General features: G+C 37.7%; 2 protein-coding genes across 2 annotated transcripts; both read right to left on the minus strand.

Moving 5' to 3' along the window:
- Positions 1-50: 50 nt before the first annotated feature.
- On the minus strand, positions 51-10,159 carry LOC143462988 (uncharacterized). Its single transcript, XM_076961329.1, has 9 exons — positions 8,987-10,159; positions 5,503-5,651; positions 3,954-4,138; positions 3,271-3,797; positions 2,975-3,101; positions 2,502-2,606; positions 1,897-2,087; positions 1,492-1,719; positions 51-1,144 (listed from the first exon to the last, which is right to left on the minus strand). Exons 1-9 carry the CDS (start codon positions 10,065-10,067, stop codon positions 792-794), a joined length of 2,946 nt encoding a protein of 981 aa, XP_076817444.1. The 5' UTR covers positions 10,068-10,159; the 3' UTR covers positions 51-791.
- Positions 10,160-13,389: 3,230 nt separating this feature from the next.
- LOC143462935 (peroxiredoxin-like) lies at positions 13,390-14,376 on the minus strand. Its single transcript, XM_076961249.1, has one exon. The coding sequence runs from the start codon at positions 14,273-14,275 to the stop codon at positions 13,682-13,684; it is 594 nt and encodes a 197-aa protein (XP_076817364.1). The 5' UTR covers positions 14,276-14,376; the 3' UTR covers positions 13,390-13,681.
- Between the last annotated feature and the right edge of the window lie 4,448 nt (positions 14,377-18,824).

Here is an 18,824-nt window from a genome sequence, read left to right on the forward strand (position 1 = left end):
AGCATTTTTGAAATATTGTCAAAAGTAACACTTTCAATTCTTTTTAAAACTTTGATTGTAATCCTTCACAACAAAACAACACTTGTATTGAAAAAATACGGTTATATCTGAAGGTTAAAAGTTACTTTTGTACCTTCACATACGTCACGCCAACGTCTTTTGAAGTAATATTACGTTGTGCTAGAAGTTTTACGTGTTAATTGAAACCTGTTATTTATTGTATACTACCATGTACGTGCAACATTTTTGGAAACATACAGCCAAAAAACGCCTTCACATAAGCACACTTTTTAAATTTTTACTCAATAACAGTAGTTAAGAAAAGTGAAATGAATGATGGCATAAGCCTTTCGTTGGTAAAACAGCAATTACTACATGGTAACTAAAGTCTAGAAAGCGCTTTGTGTACATATAACGATTAAAATTGTTTGGCAAACACCATTAAAAAGGTCGATTTACATGTCGGTATATTTGCAACATACGTGAGTACCGTAAGATGATAATCACAAGGTGCATTATTATAATAAAACAAACACGCAGTACATCTACTCAGAAGTGAGGAACCGTAGTACCATTTAAGTCAAAAAAGAAATTAATTAAACGCTTAGAATGTGATGAAATTGAACATGAAGCGTATAATATTATTGAAATGAAGAAAGCACGAAGTAGGGAGTGATTTTTTGTACTTTATGAACTTGACTATGAGAATGTGTTTCTGATGAAACAAAACTCTTGATGAGTAATGAGTGACAAAACTGGAGGCACCATAAATGAACAAAATGGCCCATGTTTTACGTGCAAAATAAAATCTCATTGTACGGGAGCTGTGGTACCCATTCCGGAGACTTTTCAATTTCGTCATGAGTGAAAATGCCAACACGATCAACATCATTGCTTTTGTAATGATCACCATGAACTTCATCTAAAGAAGAAGAGAGGCTCGTGGACCTGGGAGAGGTTCGAGAAGCATTGTTTGGCAAAGCTGGACACGATGCTTCAAAACTGTTGCTTGAAGCAACCGAACTCGGTCTACCAGGCACTGATTGAGGTCGCATGGGAGGTGTAAAGGCTTGAAACTTGGAATCATTGCTAGGCATGGAAAGGCTGGAATGGCTCGATATCTCAAAACGTTTCCTTTCAGTATCTGCAAAATGTTTTGAGCGTGGCTGTCAGTGTTGTAATGTTTCGAGTCACATTTGCCATGACTAGCCTTGACTCGAGTCAAAGTCTAAAATGACTCCCGACTTGACTTGGCTCGAGTCACAACTTTAACTGACTCGAAAACGCGAGTCACAACTCAAATTGACTTGATTTGACTCGAGTCAAGTCAGAAAAAATAACTTGGTTACAGCTCTAGTGGCGGTGCTACTGTATTTGGCAAATGTACTTTGCAACAGAAAAAGTAACAGTAAAGTATTTTGGCTTCATTGAAGTTGAACCTTTTGAAGAAAATTTGCATGTAGATTTCTTACTGCAATTACTTTTCGTTACCTAACTCGTCATGTTCCACCGAGACATCCAACATCAAAAGACGATCAAAGGAAGCCGACTCCGAGCTCGACGGCGGCTCTTGACCCAAAACAACCGATGTAGACATTTTTGATTGCGTGCTTGTAAGATCTTGACCTGCTGGTGAAAGATTTTGTCGGTCGCAAGAGGGAGCTGTAGTGCCCAACATTACAGCAGCTAACTCTTTTCTACCACTGCTCACTTTGATATCTGCAATATGAGCCCGAGTTAAAACGCAGACTTTTGTTGGGTTTCAAATGTCAATATATTTGTATTTACTCATTTGGTGATGAGTTTATAATGTGAACGAGATTAAAGAAAATTGAACTGAAAACTTAATCAAAAAAGGAGAGAAAGAGAACGAGAGGAGAAGGAGAAAGATTTTACCTGAATTTGTAGGTGACGTGGTATTTTCTTTGCTACGTTTTTTGTCCTTGACGTCACCACTTAATGACGTATTCGTTTTTAAATCGTTGGAACCCGGGCTAAGGGGTTTGATCCCAAGCATTTTATGAATTTGCCTTGAAGAGTAGCCCAATATGCTTTCAAGGTCGTTTACGTACTTGTAAACGTAGCGCCTGAAAGGAAAGAAAATCAATCCATCAATGACATGAACTTCGAGTAACCAGTAGTTGAGCCACCACACTTGCGGTAAGCAGATGAACTGGAGTTTATATGTATTCATTACTCTGTAAATTGATATCACGCGACAACAAGAAGTTAAATATTGATGGGAAATGCCCAAGGTTAATTAACCCAGATTAGTTATACAGTATAACTTTGATCGATGGTACGACGATGACAGCATCATTTAACATGTTACGTAGTAGGAAAAATACGGTCATGTTACCTTGTTAACAATGACGTGTCAATTGACTAATTGTAGGCATATGACGATTCAACGGTAGGCTATAACACTTTGGGGCGTCACCAAACCATACGACCTTCAGCAGGGTCTCATAACCTGCTCAAACACATTCTAAGATCTTTACCTTGCTGGGCACTTCACGATGATGTTTTTGTCGTAGTAATAGCGGATTCCTCTCGACAACTTTTCATACGTCATCTTCGGTTTATTTTTCCGTAATCCCCAGCGTCTAAATCAACAAAGCTTCGTTAAATCTTTTACCATCTGTTATCCTATGAAGAATGTTGCTTAATATCTACTTGAAAATGTGATGAAATAATGGTTTCGGTTGAACCATGCAATGGTTACGGTGGTTCGTAGTCGACACTTTTGTCATAAACTTTTAACTTATGACTTATGAGAGAGTATTTTATTATAAGGTTCAACTTTTGCATATGCTTTGAATCTCCCGGTCAATGCTTGTAAATGTTTTAAAGGCTTTAAATATAAGTAAGTGGCATCATCAGTTGCTTACGACAGATATTTTACAACATCTCTGTTTGTGAGGTAACAATTTTATCTATTGTCTAAGTGAGTTATATTTTAATAAAACTGTACTTTGCCACTTCGTCAGGCTCCTCCATCTTAAACTGCCAGTTCTCTCCGGTCCATTTGATGAGATGCTTGCATCCAGGATCACACAGAAGTTCGAGTAGGAATTGCCACAGTTGAATTGGGCCATTACCTGTGTGTGATGAACCAACAACAAACAGGTTGATAAAAGAAGCGGTGGGTTGAAGAAAAACAGGATACTGAATATCCAGACAGGAAACACGTCATAAACCTTTTTTAACTGGTTATATTAATTTACTTTCACACTTAGCTGTGTTGTTTCGTTTACTTTGTATACTAACCTGTGTATCCAGTTAGATCCTGAATGTTTATTATCGGACTAACTGCCATAGCTTCCTGCACACGTTTTGACGGTTCGTGATGACGTATGCCTATGTGATCAGTGACATCATCAAGCCGTGACGTGTAGCTTGGAGTGGAATAGCAAGCTTCGTTGAAACTTGAGTAGCAGCCACCAGTGAAGTACTTCGGGCTGGGAGATGGTTCCAAAGGAGGATGCCGTGAAATATTGTTTGCTGCTAGATGGCGGTACGAAGTACATTGTTGTTGGGGACTTGTGAAAGGGGAACCGGGGTAATAACTAGAGGCAGTTTGGTGGATGTTTTCGGTATGAAACGTCATCTGGTTAGTCGCAAGTGACTTTTTGCTGCAATGGGAATATTGTTGCGTACGAGACGGTGATAAAAAATCTGCGGGGGCTGAAGGGTAAATTCCTGGCGGATTTGTGTACGATTGGCTAGCGTACTCGAGAAGATTGTTGTCGTTGTAGTTTATTTGAGATTTCGTAAGTTCCAGATCAGAAGACGCCCTTGTACAGGAAAAGAAACAATTTTTTTAATTTTACGCGCAAATCCACTACTATACAAACAAGTAAAAGTATTCTCGAAATACTTGATCAAAAATTACAAATAATAAACAATGAACAATCATTAGAGAAGAGCAAAGCCTCCAATAGAAAACACACCTGCGCGGAGAAGCTGTGACCCCAGGACTTTGACTTAATGAATGACCGTCGGTGTAGAGTTCTTCCAAATGCGACCTACTCTGATCCATGTATGTATTCGGCGGATGGTGACAGAAACTGTTGTGGTTTGAAACTTGCGCCGCGGTTCTGTGCGCATAAACCGAGACAGAAGTCGGGCAAAGAAACTGCGAAAATATAATAAATTTTTAGTAGGTAGGATCATTTGCTGTTAGAAACCTGCGTTTAAAATGAAAATAACAAAGTAAAATCCGTTGCTAAAGGACAAAACTACTTAAGTGCGAAGGGTTTATCACAGCAAATAAATTCATATTATGAAGCACTTTATTGACCAAAGTCGCCCCTAACTTCTGTTTATTGATGTTCATCATTATTTTTAGTCTTTATACAGTAACGATGATTTTTATACAAAGCTTTTCAATAAAACAAACTTAAAAGCTTTTTGGTCAAAAGAAAATATGGGCAAGTGCGATGTGGCTGAAAGCAAGAAAAAGCTTTTTATAAGAGAAACTTTTTTGTCGTTTAAAACATTTTTTCTATAGGAATAGACATCCTTGTGATTATTACATATACGGATACGCAGGCTTGTCCATGGGACATTTTTTTCTGTCCCATCCCATCCCATCCCATCCCATCCCATAGCAATTCATGCCTGTCCCATCCCATCCCATCCCATCCCATGCCATCCCATCAAAATACGATTCAATAAATGTTATTAAATTTATGGAAATTTAAGTCTAATGTCTATTAGAATTGACTACATGTACAAAGAGAGATACAAAACGACAAAATTTATTGACTTTGTTAACTTTAAAGTTCAGAAAAGTTGTCTATCTATGACAATTTATTATCATTGGTACTCATATTCCGAGTCACTGTGCTCATTTAGCAAATTTTCAATGCCATGGGAATTGCAATTCGTGCTGTCCCATCCCATCCCATCCCATGGGCCATTTCCCATGGACAAGCCTGCGGATACGTGTATAACAAGAGAGAATACAAAAAATCGAAGCCTAACCCAAGAATTTCTAAACCCATGTCTTGATTGCTATTACACTGCATAGTAACTAGACGCCACATGTGCGCCGACTACTGCGTTTCCAGCATCCGGGCTGCCCTGCCTTGATTGGGTCGAATAAAACAAATAAAGAAAAGCGACCACGTCAGCACCGAAACTTGTCAGAAATGACATGGTTGGATGAGGAAGTGAATGTGACGTGGCCAGTATTTTAAAATAGACTGACAAATAGCAGCGCGTAATTGGAGCCGAATAATTAACCCTTCACCGAATGACAATGTCATTTCTTCATAACATAAATGTCAGCTTCATATTTGAAAACATTGCGAAAACGGACAAATAATTCTGTCAACCTCGAATGACGTTACTTATACTCACAAAGATTCATGATGTGTTTTGTTTTTCAAAAATGTGTCTTTGGATTTTTTGCAAGCAAGTTGTTTTGCACGTAAAACAATAAACCTTTTAAAACTTCTATAATGCTTGCTGTAGAAACGTGTTCGTTCAACTTACGTCAAATTCATTTTTGGGAGCAGAAAATCTCTGCAATGATTGGTCGGTCTTCGTTCCGCACCAGTGAGGATCCATTTGCTGGTCTGAATAGCCGGAGTCTGATCCGGGACTGGACAGGGCGGAGGTGTAAGAATTACGGCAGTGTCCGTCTGAAATATAACATAAAAAGCTGACTTGAAATTATTGCCGTACTTTTGCTGAAAACTTCGGTCAAAATCGCCTGCAATCAGCCAATTGACCTGTTGAACATTGTTATTGGTTTAGTTTTACATGCCTAACATTTATATCGTAAACTGGCTTGTATAAAAACAAAACATTCCGCACTTAGAGCACGACCACCCATAAATGGCAACCTATTTTGTCAACCTCGCCGTTTTAAAACCGCCAAACACAATATGTGTTGCAAGGCTATGCCACGTTTGCCACGATACGCGAAGCTGATAATATAAATTTAATCGAAATAAAGTATAGTTGTATACAAACCATGTTTGGTAGGATGATACATTTTTTGCTTCAGTTATGGACGAAAAACTCTTTTTAATCAATTACTTAACTAAATCCCGAAACAGCTTCACAGCTTTGTATGCCACAGTGAGTCTTAAACAAAATGGCTTAAAATTCACAATAAAACTGACAATTAAGGTTCTGCTATACAATATCTCTAAATCAAAGCAAAAAAAAACGTTGTTGTGTCAAACTTAGGCTCTCAGTCTTGATTGAGAAGTGAAACATTGACGCTGACAAACGTGGAAAGTTGAAAAAACGTGACCAGTTTTTTTTTTCAGTTTAATAATAGTTTTAACATTACTGCATCACAGCAGGAAAGAAGGTTTACCATCCGCTTTCGTCAGTGGATTTGCGTAAGCAAGAAGGCTTTGAACATAGCTTAGTTTGGATTGATTTTCCTGCATAATGATTAATGACTCTACTTAATTGAATTGGCTTTTGCAAATTTGAAAAATGATCACATTTCTGGGTTCGTAAAAGTTTAAGCGTTTTCGCACATTTCTTAATCATTTTTTATTACGCTGACGAACATTTGTTTAAACGAATTCATTAAACATCTATACTTGTCGAGCGGTATCTGTAGTTCACGTGCAACGTAGGTTCATAATCGGGCAACTATCCCGTTCCTCGTTAATTCATTGTTTAACTGCATGACAGTTATTAGAACATTTTTAGTTTTAATGAATAGTGCTTTTTGTGGACCTTTTTTTCACATATTTTAACAGAAAACTTGTTTCTGTTTAACTTGTAACTAATCGAGAACATTTTTCCATTTCGAAGGCGTTTTGAATAATGTGAACAGATTCCGGCTATCTTTAACAAGGCTCAGTTGACAATGTTAACAAACCGAAATAACTGCTGGTATAACTGACCAGGCGAAACTAACTCCAGTCGTAAATGGCCGCATGTTTTGGGATAAACGAAATCGACGGAAACTCATATGTCCTTGCAAGGTTATTTTTAACTTTTCAAGAAAATTTTCGGGTTTTTTTCACGAAAAGCGTAAAGTGGCAACTAAAGGGCAAAAAGCGAAAAAACGTGGCTACCAGTGGATATCGGTATGACGAACGACTTCCTGTATTCGGCGTTCACAAAAGCAGGCAGAGTAAAAAGTTGCGTGATGGACTACAGCAAGTTCACTAATGTGACTCCACTGCAACAGCAAGCTATTAAGTACATTATACGTTAAGACAATGTCAATGATATGGGCAAGATATAATGATATTTCAGGCGAGGGTCAACTTCAGTAAAATGGCTCCATCTCAATGATTCAAATTCAATTTGTCAATTCAATTTGTTCAATTTGTCAATTCAATTTGTTCAATTTGTCAATTCAATTTCAACTTTCACGTTAATTTTCAAAAAAAAATTGACAACAGTTGTACATTTAATATTTTTATAAATTTCAATGATGTTGAAACCTTTTAACGAAGATATTTCAAAACACATTAATCCGAGGCCACAACGGTGTTTGTTTACTTAAGAGCTTTAATAGAGGGAAATAAAGGTTTTTTTACGGTTCTATCCAGTGAAAAAAAGAAGAATTAATTCATTTTTCCGAGACGTTCCATTTGAAACAAGCCAAATAAGCCATATTTTCTCGTTTGATTAGTTCAAAGGCCAGCAAATGCTTGCCACCACCAAACAAACAAACAAACAAACAAAACAGCAAAAAAGGGTTTAAGCCATAAATATGCAGGTTAAAGTATTTACAATAAAAAATATTAAGTTGCTTTCGTTTTTTCAATTTTCTCCATTTACTTTTAGATCACCTGACAGACAAAAAAAAGATCTTCCTGGTTTGCATATTTACTGCTCTAACTATTTGATTTCTTTCAAATAGCATGTTGTTAGAAAAGATTTTATCATTAACATCGCAAGATCAAATATTCAGCTAATGCTAAACTCTCTTGTTGAATGTTCAAGGCCAAGTTGTAGGCAACTTAAAAGTCAGATAAAAAGACACTGAAAAACTGACCGTCATCTGCTAGGCAGAGTTTTTACTGGAGGCTAGTACAGAGCGTCGTTACACATAGGCGGTGCACTTTCACTCAACTATAGACCGCGTTGAGCTGCATGTAAAAAATCAAACCGGATATTATTAGTCATTGTGCGTTAAGTGCGGGACCAAGTATAGACCTTTTAAGTCGGACGCATCATCACCAAAAATGCGCAAAAATAAGAAGAGGTTGAAAAAATGAAGCGTATAATGGGTCACAGTAAAAGCTATAGTCACTAAACTTTACCCATTGCTTGACCTTGTTAAAATAGCTCATTGTTATATTTCGGTGCACTGTTTTTTTTTTGACTAAAAAGGTTTTCTTGTCCTAATTGGCCTATGACCCAAAACATTAGATTCAAATATAACTTACTACTAAAAATGATCTAAACAAACTAGGATGTCTTAGAGATAAGGTCGGCTATCGGTTCTATAGTGCGTGGTTAAACCTCCCGAAGAGTTTGAAAGTTGGCAGCACTAACCTATCGCAGCAATGGTAATGGGCAAGACTTTTGCTTCTTTTCGGTGGCTTATGGTTAGCAGTTTACAACTCGGGCAAAACCATTACATAAAAACTAAAACCTTTAAAAGCCAAATGTTTCGGACAGTTAGCAAACAAGTTTGGGACTCCGGGACTCGAACTCGCCCTTTGCTTTGTTCAAGTCGTACAAAGACTTTCTCACTTTCCGAACATAAATATTCTGACAGTAACATGCCCCCGCGTGTACTACTTCCGCGAGACACCTTACTAAAATCTTAACTGTTTCGGTATGACAGCGCTATCTAAAATATGCGAATCAACATTATTATTTTATGAGTTAATACAAGAACAATTAACGTCAAGATTGTACAACTGCCTTTAGCAATTGCTCCTACAAATTTTCTCTATAACGACAAAATATAGTTCTTACAAGCAAATAATTGAAGTTCTAATTATGCCAAAAAGTATTAAGACCAAGGGACTTAAAAATATCTTACTCATTTTGCTGCTGGTGTTTGTAAATTTATTGAGTTCGGTGTAAATGATCGCTTCGCTGTTCCAGGCTGACCTATTTTGCTCCTCTGTGACGTGAAGGGCGGTAACTGTGGGCTGAATGGCGGCAATATCTGTGTCGTCATCGCTGTGCGACATTATCAAGGAAAAATTAAGATCCTGGTTAATGTCGTCTGAAGGTCCGTGTCTCTGGGATCCCTGGGGTTGCACGCACTGAGACCCAACTGGGCCCGGAAAAACTGCTTGAGGCAGGTTCATTGCTAGGTCGGATGGGTTCCCGCTGACTGGGAACATTGTATTTTGGCAAGGCAACGCCTCATGTTTGATATTGTTCTGGTTTACGTTGAAAGAGATGACATTATTTTTTGGGATCTGTTCCGCTTCGGAATCCTTTTCCTTGCTCGCCTTGTTCCGCCTCCGTTTTGTTCCCGCGCCCTTCGTTCGACTCCCCTTGATTGATTTCTCCACCAGTTTCCGCTCCTTTGGAGTCGTAAAAAAGTCCGGATCCAAGATAGGTGAGGTCGAAATGGAAGATGTCAAGCTCTCGAGGGATAAGAGAACAGATCGCGACGGTACATCAGTATGCTGGCCCGAATCGCCGAGAGTAATGAGGGGCTGATCGCCAGAAACCGGTACGTTAAAGCACGGCGGGTAGCGGCTGCTGTTCGTCAACGCGAGGCTACTGACGGCAGGTACGCAGTCGTAAGTTACGGGATGGCTTGAGTGGTCCTCCGAATTAGGCTGATAAGGATCAAAAGATGTCAGGTGCGAAAATCTCTGTTCATATTGTGACGCAGTTGGTCCCGTTACTTCGAAGTCAGAGGAACACCCGTTGATCAGGTTGGCAACCTCGCGGCTAAACGATCCAGAACTCGCAACGAACGACGGTTCCTTGTCGACGCTTAGAAAAGATTTTTCCAAGGGAGGTAGCCGCAGAACAGTCTGAGGTTTGAAATTGTTCGAATCGTTTTCCTGCTGCGTAGAGCAATCGATGTTTGGGAAGTTTGATGACGTCATAAACTGTTGCAAGATTTCGTTCTTCGGAGCATTGGCAAACGACGTCATAGCTAATTTAAAACTGGGGAAAGTGGAAAAGGTTTTTTTCCTTCTCACATTCAAAAGTCTTTTTCCGGAAAACGTTAATACAATTTGGCCCGGTTTCTGCACAGATATAAAAAAGATTTTTCTCAATATAAAGTGTTGGCTTTTGATCTCATTATCACAGCTCGCCATGTGTTTACGTCATACGTGCAATGCACCTTAAAATGACTCAACCAAATACGATCCAGCTATTTTTTCCACGTTTTAGGTTAAAAGGTTAAATACGTGAAAAACTAAGCTTAAATTTTGGATGAAGTTAGCGTTGCATCGCTTGCTCTGTTCAAAAAAGCTTAACATTTTGTACTACCTTTACTGGTTTGTAAAACAGCGCCTGAAACAGGTTCTCAAAAAAGCAAAGCAAAAAAATTATTCAATTTTCATCACAAAAGATAGGCGCGTATGAGATGAAATAAAATATACGTTTAAGCACTATCTTTATATTCTATCAATTATTTTTAGAATTTAAACACACGTGAGCCCCATCTTTAGAACTAACTATCCTGATGGTATTTTTAACTGCAAACAAACAAAAGCAACACCCAAACAAAGTTAATATAAATTATCGCCCAGCACATGCAGCAAAAACTGCAGTGCCCAGTCGAAGTTATTTTTAGAAATAAACCGTTTTTCAATACTTTTAACAAAACTCTACGTTTTCACCATAGACTGACATCATTAGCATTGCCAGCACCGGAAAAGCAAAACCCCGCGTCATGGCACACCCGAGTTTGGTGAAAAGTGGAATCGTGCGTTCAAGCATGCTTACGTCATTGGCATACTTTACTTATAGCTATTTATACTTTAACGTTGCTTAACTATAACCTAATACCGTTTTACCAAATTGAATAACTTTTTCGGTCAAACCCATAAAGGACGGTATTTAGACTTTCTTGCGCTCTTCTGACGTAACTGGACTTTCCTTGCTAAATTTCGTAATTTTCAGAATTTGCGTAAATAATATATAATTGATGCCGCAATTCTTAATGACATAACAAAATCACTATTAAACGTACAAAGAAGCATATTTTGCGATATTTACAGCTGCAGCGTTATTGCTAAAATTTTGGTCAACGCTTATGAGTTTCGATGCAGCAAAAAACTGCGCAATTTCATAAAAAAATTAACTTTTCATTTAATTTTTTCATTTTTTCTAGCTTCTACTACATTAAACGTCACTTAGTTATTCTTTTGCATCTTTACTGAGTTACTTTCTAATTCCGAACATGACTGCAGTTATCATTTCATGTTTTCTCGTATAACCTTACAGCACGCTCCCTAAACGACGCAACGGTTTTTATAAAAACGATCCGAAAGTTACTGCAACTTCATTCGCATCAAGCAAGGCTCAGCTGAGAGGATAAACTGATTCCGAAAATATTTGGATCATTATCAATTCTGCCGACCTAAACCGCGAGAAAAAGTCTATCCGGATCACATGATCTACTATACGGATAGACAAGCTCGCAAGAGGAAATTGCGCTAATTAACCTAACCAGTGGCTGCAGAATGAACCTTTATCGACTGTTAAAAATTGCTGATGGTTTCGAATTGTAATGCACGCTGCTTCGACAGGGCAAAAAAAACAACCCTGTAGTATTTTTTCTTTCGTATATGAATGTATTGAATTCGATTGTTGTGTATTGCATTCGATGATTGTCGCGTCACAATTCTTCTTCCTGCGTGCACGTGTCAGATCGATGCTCAACAATGTTGACAGCGACTTGGCGCGATATTGTGTTGAAATTATGAGAGGTACGCGCATTTACTCATTCCCGGGTTGCCATGGAAACTGAAAGTTGTATTTTTCTCAATAATTCTCGATCAGTCATCGCTCGAGAAACTTCTGGCGGGTTTGAAGTCTTTATATTACAAGTTTCCATACGCTTATGTAAGCTTATTGGAGGTTGCAGTGGTAGATATAGGACTATGGTCATGTACAATTCTTTATGAATGTTACTATAGTCGCTATATAAGTGCCAAAACGTTTTTGAACCGGTCAACGCTTTGCAAGACTAAGTTAGCATAACACGTTGCTAACCCTTTTGCTGGTACTAGTCGATTATTACACAAGTATCACGTTTCAGGAAAGTGCCGCAATCTATAACAACGTTGTAGTGACTTGTTGCAGGCCGCTTTTGCTGAGTTGGCCGGCAGAATAACGCATCCCATTAGGTACTCTCTGCTATTTCAGTGATAGTTTATAGGAAATATTAAATTACATATTTCAATCAATCACCATGCTAATGATTAAAACGGCTTAAAACCTACGAAATATAATAACACAAGCGAAGATGAAAGATTCCCCCAAGCCCGCTGTAATAGCACACATAAGATGGCGTTATTGCTGCAGGCCTTTTGTTAATACTGAAATTCGATCACACGAGTCCAGTGATTAATACCGGGCAATGGTATCAACTTGTTAATGTCTCACACACGAAGACAAACTTTTTCAAGAGTTTCCTCTAAATTTTTTAAAAATAACTTTGGAATCATCTGCACAATTATACCGAGGTAGTCAAATTACGTAAGTTTTTCTTTGTGCTTTTCAGTATTCAATTTCAGCTCAATGTGAACGTTGGTTAACGTCTAATAGTTTCAAACAATATTTACAAAAGTATTCCATTACAAGTCACCATTCACTTTTTGTTACCTATCTGCAAACAAATTCCAGACTTATTTGTTTTAGGTTGACGGGCGCCAGTTAATGGCAAAACATGCAAATTATTATACTCGCTAGATGACGCTAACGTATAAAACTTTAAGGCAGACTTTGCAATATATATTGTAGTGGTTAAAATGAAAGTGATGGACAGCTGTTGTCAAATTAGAACGTTTTCTTACTAAGAATGAAAGTAAACTTGACATTGGTGCGTAACCTAAACATCTTTTACTTCACTACTAATTTATATTGCCAAAAAACCGTGATTACAGATTTTATAAAACGTTTTTTTGAATTTACCGTTATGCAAAGTTGAAGTGATGAGGTAGGTACTAACTAGGTAATCATGCTTTAATCGATACTCGGTGTCATCAGTGTAATGTTTTAAGGTCAAAGCTTCGCATAAAGACAAAGTGCTGACCATAAGCCCACCAACACTTACAACCACCACATTGATAGCCGGCCTTCAGATGATTGAGCCCGAACTATTCCGCACTTTAAAGGAAAAAGGTGGCAAGAACTTGATAATGTTGGAAACCAATGCTGTAAAAAAATACCCATGGAGCTGCACACGTTATAAGGATAGCACTGTATAAAGCTCGTGAAGCAGTGACACAACGGAAGATGTTACAAGGTAGGTTGCGCTGTATTACTACATGGAAACAAACGCTATCACTTCCAAGTAATTTGTGTAATTGAAAGACACAGACACATCACATATATCACACGATCACCACGAACTACGACGCCAATGATTCATCTGAAATAGACATAAGGCAATAAACATGACGAAATCTGCTTTGGTTACCGGTTAAACTTCTAATGCAAGTGAAACGAACTTTTCAAGAATGACAAACAAGAATGAAACTTAGGACACTTCCTTCACAAGGAAACTGGAATTTACACACAAATGTTTAAGTTATTGCTTTTCAAAAAATTGCTTGCTTCCATCCAAATCAGGTTTAATGGTGTCTTGGCCCGGCTTCCAACCTGCAGGACAGACCTCGCCGTGCTTATCCGTGAATTGGAGAGCTTTGACCAATCTCAGAGTTTCATCGACTGACCTTCCAACAGGCATGTCATTGATAGTAATCTGCCTCAAGATGCCCTTGTCATCAATGATAAAGAGGCCTCTATAAGCGACGCCCGAATCTTCTTCAAGAACACCGTAATCACGTGAGATAGCCATATTTTTATCGGCAATCAACGGCAATGGAATTGAGCCTATGCCACCGCGCTTTCGAGGCACGTTCATCCAAGCGTGATGACTGAACTCGGAATCAGTTGAACAAGCCAAGAGTTCACATCCAATCTCTTGGAACTCCTTCAAACGATCAGCAAATGCGATGATCTCGGTCGGACAAACAAAAGTGAAGTCCAACGGGTAGAAGAAGAGTACGACATATTTTCCCGAGTAGTTGCTCAGCGAGATATTCTTGAAATCACCACATACAACTGCTGTCGCGGTGAACTGAGGAGCAGGCTTTCCAATTGAAGCTTTTCCGGTTGACATTTCTACTTAAGTTTAAGAAACCTTATATGACTGCAACACTATTTTCAGTAAACCGGTATCAATTTCACTTTTTTCTGTAAAGCGTTACATATCAAGATTGAGTTGTAAACTGTGTGTGCAGTATATACGATACTAATACTTTAGATACAACATAAATATATTCTCTTGATTAGCAGCTATGTACAATAGGTCCATTGAATTGCTTGCTTTTAATAGTGAGTGGTATGGCAGTACACTTCTGATATGATTGCAACACAAGCAGCTGCACAATGCATACTTTTTATATCACATCAGCAATAAAATGCTTGCTCCAGTTCAGTGATCCCGACGAACAGTTACAATTTGGACAAGACCGCAAATGAAACAACCATATAGATAATATGATAAGCAGGAAGTGTACTGTTGAATTATCACAAAATTTATGTTGTATAAAGACTTTCTCAAGTCCAAATATAAATATTCCAATACAATACCATTACAGACAAAAAACTAAACAGAAACTAACACATCCTTAAAATTTTTAAGATGTACTTGTCATGGATCTGCATAACCACTGAATCATGTTAACGGCTTACAATTAGGGTTCAATACTTTTATAGCCGACTTCTTTAGCCATTGGTTGAAATCACTAAAATATTTCAGCATTAAAATAAAAATAAGAGCAGCAGATTTTCGTGTGTCAAAAAATGGGCTAGGCTTGCCCAGTAGGGCTATCTGTGTAATGCTTTCAAACAACGCACTGACGACAGTTGCTCCTAGCCTGGAAAGTACAGCAGATTTTGACGAAAACTCATACATGTAACTATTCAAGGACGCAAATTTTGGCAAGATGGCATGCACTGAAGCCCTAATTCTTTGTTTATTTATTATAAACTGGTGATCAAACAATCAATTTGTCTTATGTTTATTTATTATATATCGGCGTACAAGTTGATGAACCGTGTGCGTGAAGATGTCACACTTTCCACTACGGTTAACAGCCTAAAGGGTTGGGTAGCCAGTCTATGTTCGAATACCCATTGTTTGAATTTTACCAAAAAATTACTGTTCTAATAATAATTTTTGGTCCAATTTAATGGAGTTTTTGCAGGTCCCTCTTCTAACTGCATACCAAATTTCAAGGTTCTAGATACAATACTTTGTAAGTTCTTTCGTGTCAAACTCACTCACCTCTAAAAATCCTGATTTTCAAGCCAAAAATGGAATTTCGATGTCCAGCGCAAAACCAGTTGTATCTCACGAAAGAGACGAGTTAGAGAGCCTTTTTATCACACACTTGCACATTAATTAATTAAATTTCTTAAACTCTTTATGGAGCTATGTTTTCTGCAAGTTTCTTTTTTAACTACTTTTCTCTGCTTGGATCTAAATTTTGTGGCGAAGCCAGTGTACGAAAAAGATCGACCATGGCATAATGCATTGTTATCGAAAGCAAATTAACGTTACTTGATGTCTACAGAAAAGTGAGTCACGATACCGGATGCATTAAAAAAGATATTTATATACCGATTTAAACCATATATATATAAATATATATACATTAAAATGAAACATTTCATGAGCACAACAACCTCCCTGCTCCTAGCTACCTTTGTATTGAAAAATAATTGAGACGATATGCCCATGTCGTGACCACAATCTTTTCCATTTCGAATATAGCTTAGTTGCCAGTATTGAAACAGGCAGAAGAACATGCTCGTCCAGTCGGCTCGCACGCATCATTGGTTTATCTAATTTTGCTTAGACGCAATTATTTTGTCTGGTTTATTTGAAGTATCTCACAACTTCCTGTTGTACCATTGGTTTTCCCATTTGCTACGAATCATATAATAAGTCTTCAACCACTGCATGATAGTAACAATTTGTTTATCTGGCACTTTGCGGTGATGTCTGAAGAATAGTTTCGCAAATTAAGGCTGAATTTACTAACAAACAACCGTCCAAAAATTTAATACTGAAAACATCTGATGTCTATGTTTAAAAACCTACCAATTAGAAAATGGCAAACTCAAAATGAGTGTTTAAAACTGATAAATTGTTTTTTTGTACACTGACAAAAATTTCATTAACTAGCTACATTCCAGGAAAAAATGAGTATAATGCAAAAAAAAGTTACACTAACTTGAAAATTTTTCAGCTAACAATGCAATTTAGCATGTAATGAAATTTTGCATGCGATGGTATAAATTTTGTTGTTGTACTTTCAGTAATAGCAATATAGATTTTTCTTACACCGGCTTCCCAACCCTAGTCCATCATACCACAATTAAATGGCAAAAACTTTCCCAGCCTGAAGGAACAGGAAATTGCTAATACTGGCAGTAGGCCAGTAGCGGTTTCCAGCATGAGTAAAAAAAGTTTTAAGTCAGTAAAATTCTAGCTAAGCAAACCGTAACAAGTCAGCTACCGCTAAAAGATGCCATGGTTAATTAATTACCCTAATATTTAAAAAGTTAGCCAATTCTATAAATACTAAGCCGAACTGATAAAACGTGCTTAGCATACGGTAAGTATGAAAAAATTTCTAACATTGTCTTCAAATCAAAACACCTGCAACAACTTAACGGTTATCGCTATCATTTTATTGTTGAACGAGAAAATGCAGTTAGCTTAGAAACCAAACGTCAAAAGGACTAGGCTAGGCCTACTTCAGCTGTAGATTACATTGTTTGAGAAAGATATCTGGCAGCCTGCTATGAAAGCGCCCAGAAAATTACACCACTACATTAAAATACAAATCTAAATACGCTACCATACAATTTTCGCCGTTGAAATAAACGACACCATTTATAACACTGTTTGATTCCCAACAGCAACCCAATGAAGTAGCGACAGTAGCGTGTTGAGAAAAATTACAGCCTGTTACACAATAGAGTACAAAGGTCATGCTCACTGGAGTGTTTAAACGGCGGCGGCACATGTTTTACTAATTTCTTCCTTCAGGAAGGTCGATGCATACCAATTTATCAAACAGCAGGCGCGCTGTCGACACTTTGATGTTGCTTGCTGTAATTAAAATTCATTGCATATTTGTAAAGATAGCTAGCCAATAGTACGGAATTGTCATGCTTAATTGCCGGGATTTTAAAAATCAGCATTTTTGCGTGTAGTTTACTGCCTGGTCACTTATTACAATTCAAAAAAAGAAAAGATAAATATGGCTACTTCTAGAAAGCTGTATGCCAGATGGGGCAGACAACATATAAAAAGTTATCAAAAACCGCTAAATAAATAGTGCCATATTTTCCATTTCATAATTGCTGAACCATGAAAAAAAAAAAAGTTTCACCCTGCAAAATGACAGACTTTGAGTTGATTGTGACTTGCTAAGAATGATAACTTAACCACAACATCAACCGCATATTTCTAGTCATTTTGTTCAATCTGCAGAGCAGTGTTCCTCAATTATTGGTTTGGGACAGAAAACTGCGTTGCAATTTTCGTGGGTTACCGTCCGTAACATTCACAAAGCCAAAATAGGTTGCATAGGTTAGAACAGGCATTTTTAAACTTTTTCTAAACATCTAAACACTTTTTTCCAACGCAAGCAAGAAAATGGCCAGCTTGTGGTGCGGTCGTAGTGTTTAACTGGTTGTTCGTTGATCTGGCTCCGAAGCTGTACTTAGTCGCTAAACCGTTCCTAAAGGTTAGTTGAGGGCCACAGTACGTGAACCAAGCTGACGATGTTGTTGTTGCATTGATTCATATAAAAACGAATACTGCTTTTAGAACAGTTTCAACAGATGCTTTCAATTTCATCGTGAAAGTAAACTGATCGTTAGAGAGAACGTATTTGCGTTGTCGTAACAACTTACGTAATCTGGAGATACAATAAAAACGTGACGCGTTCTAAAATAGAGACCAAAAACATAGCAGAGCGTTTGATAGTAAATAAACGAAATACATCACTAGTAGCATCGAAATGTTATCAGATGAATGAAATGATAAGGAAGTAGATTAACTTATTATAAGATTGTTCCGTTGTGCTAATTGTCATAATTAGCTCTTATTCCCACGGAATGCTTGTGCAGATCTAACAATAGCTTAATATTTTTAGCTATATATTTTACTTTTAAACGCTCTATTGAATAGCTTTCTTTATTTTTTTACTGTGCTCTATTTTTGCCCTTGTTCAGAACGCGTCCCATTTCTATGTAGGCTACTTCCGGATTGCGTAAGTCACCACAACACACAATGCGTTCTCTCTATCGACCGGGGAAGTGGTGTCGAACACGTAGCTTTAAATATTTTCTATATCAAGCAGTATACGCACAGTCGAGTTGGCACATGGTGTCGTTTATTTTTTGCGATCGATTCTGAAGAGAGAAAACTTTATAACAACAAACCTGCCCACAGACAATCAATGAATGGGAAAAAAACGGCAAACAAATTTCCAATTTAACGTGAGTTTCGTTCGTAAATTCTGGCTGCGCTTTGTAGCAGAAAGCTTCGCCAAGTATATTACTATAACGAAAAAATCAAGCATCAACCAAGTAATGAATGTATTTTTAAAAAATAGCATTGTGTTCAGTTTTAGAAAGCAAAGAGT

Source organism: Clavelina lepadiformis, chromosome 6 (assembly GCF_947623445.1).
Source record: "Clavelina lepadiformis chromosome 6, kaClaLepa1.1, whole genome shotgun sequence".
Taxonomy (NCBI): Eukaryota; Metazoa; Chordata; class Ascidiacea; order Aplousobranchia; family Clavelinidae; genus Clavelina; species Clavelina lepadiformis.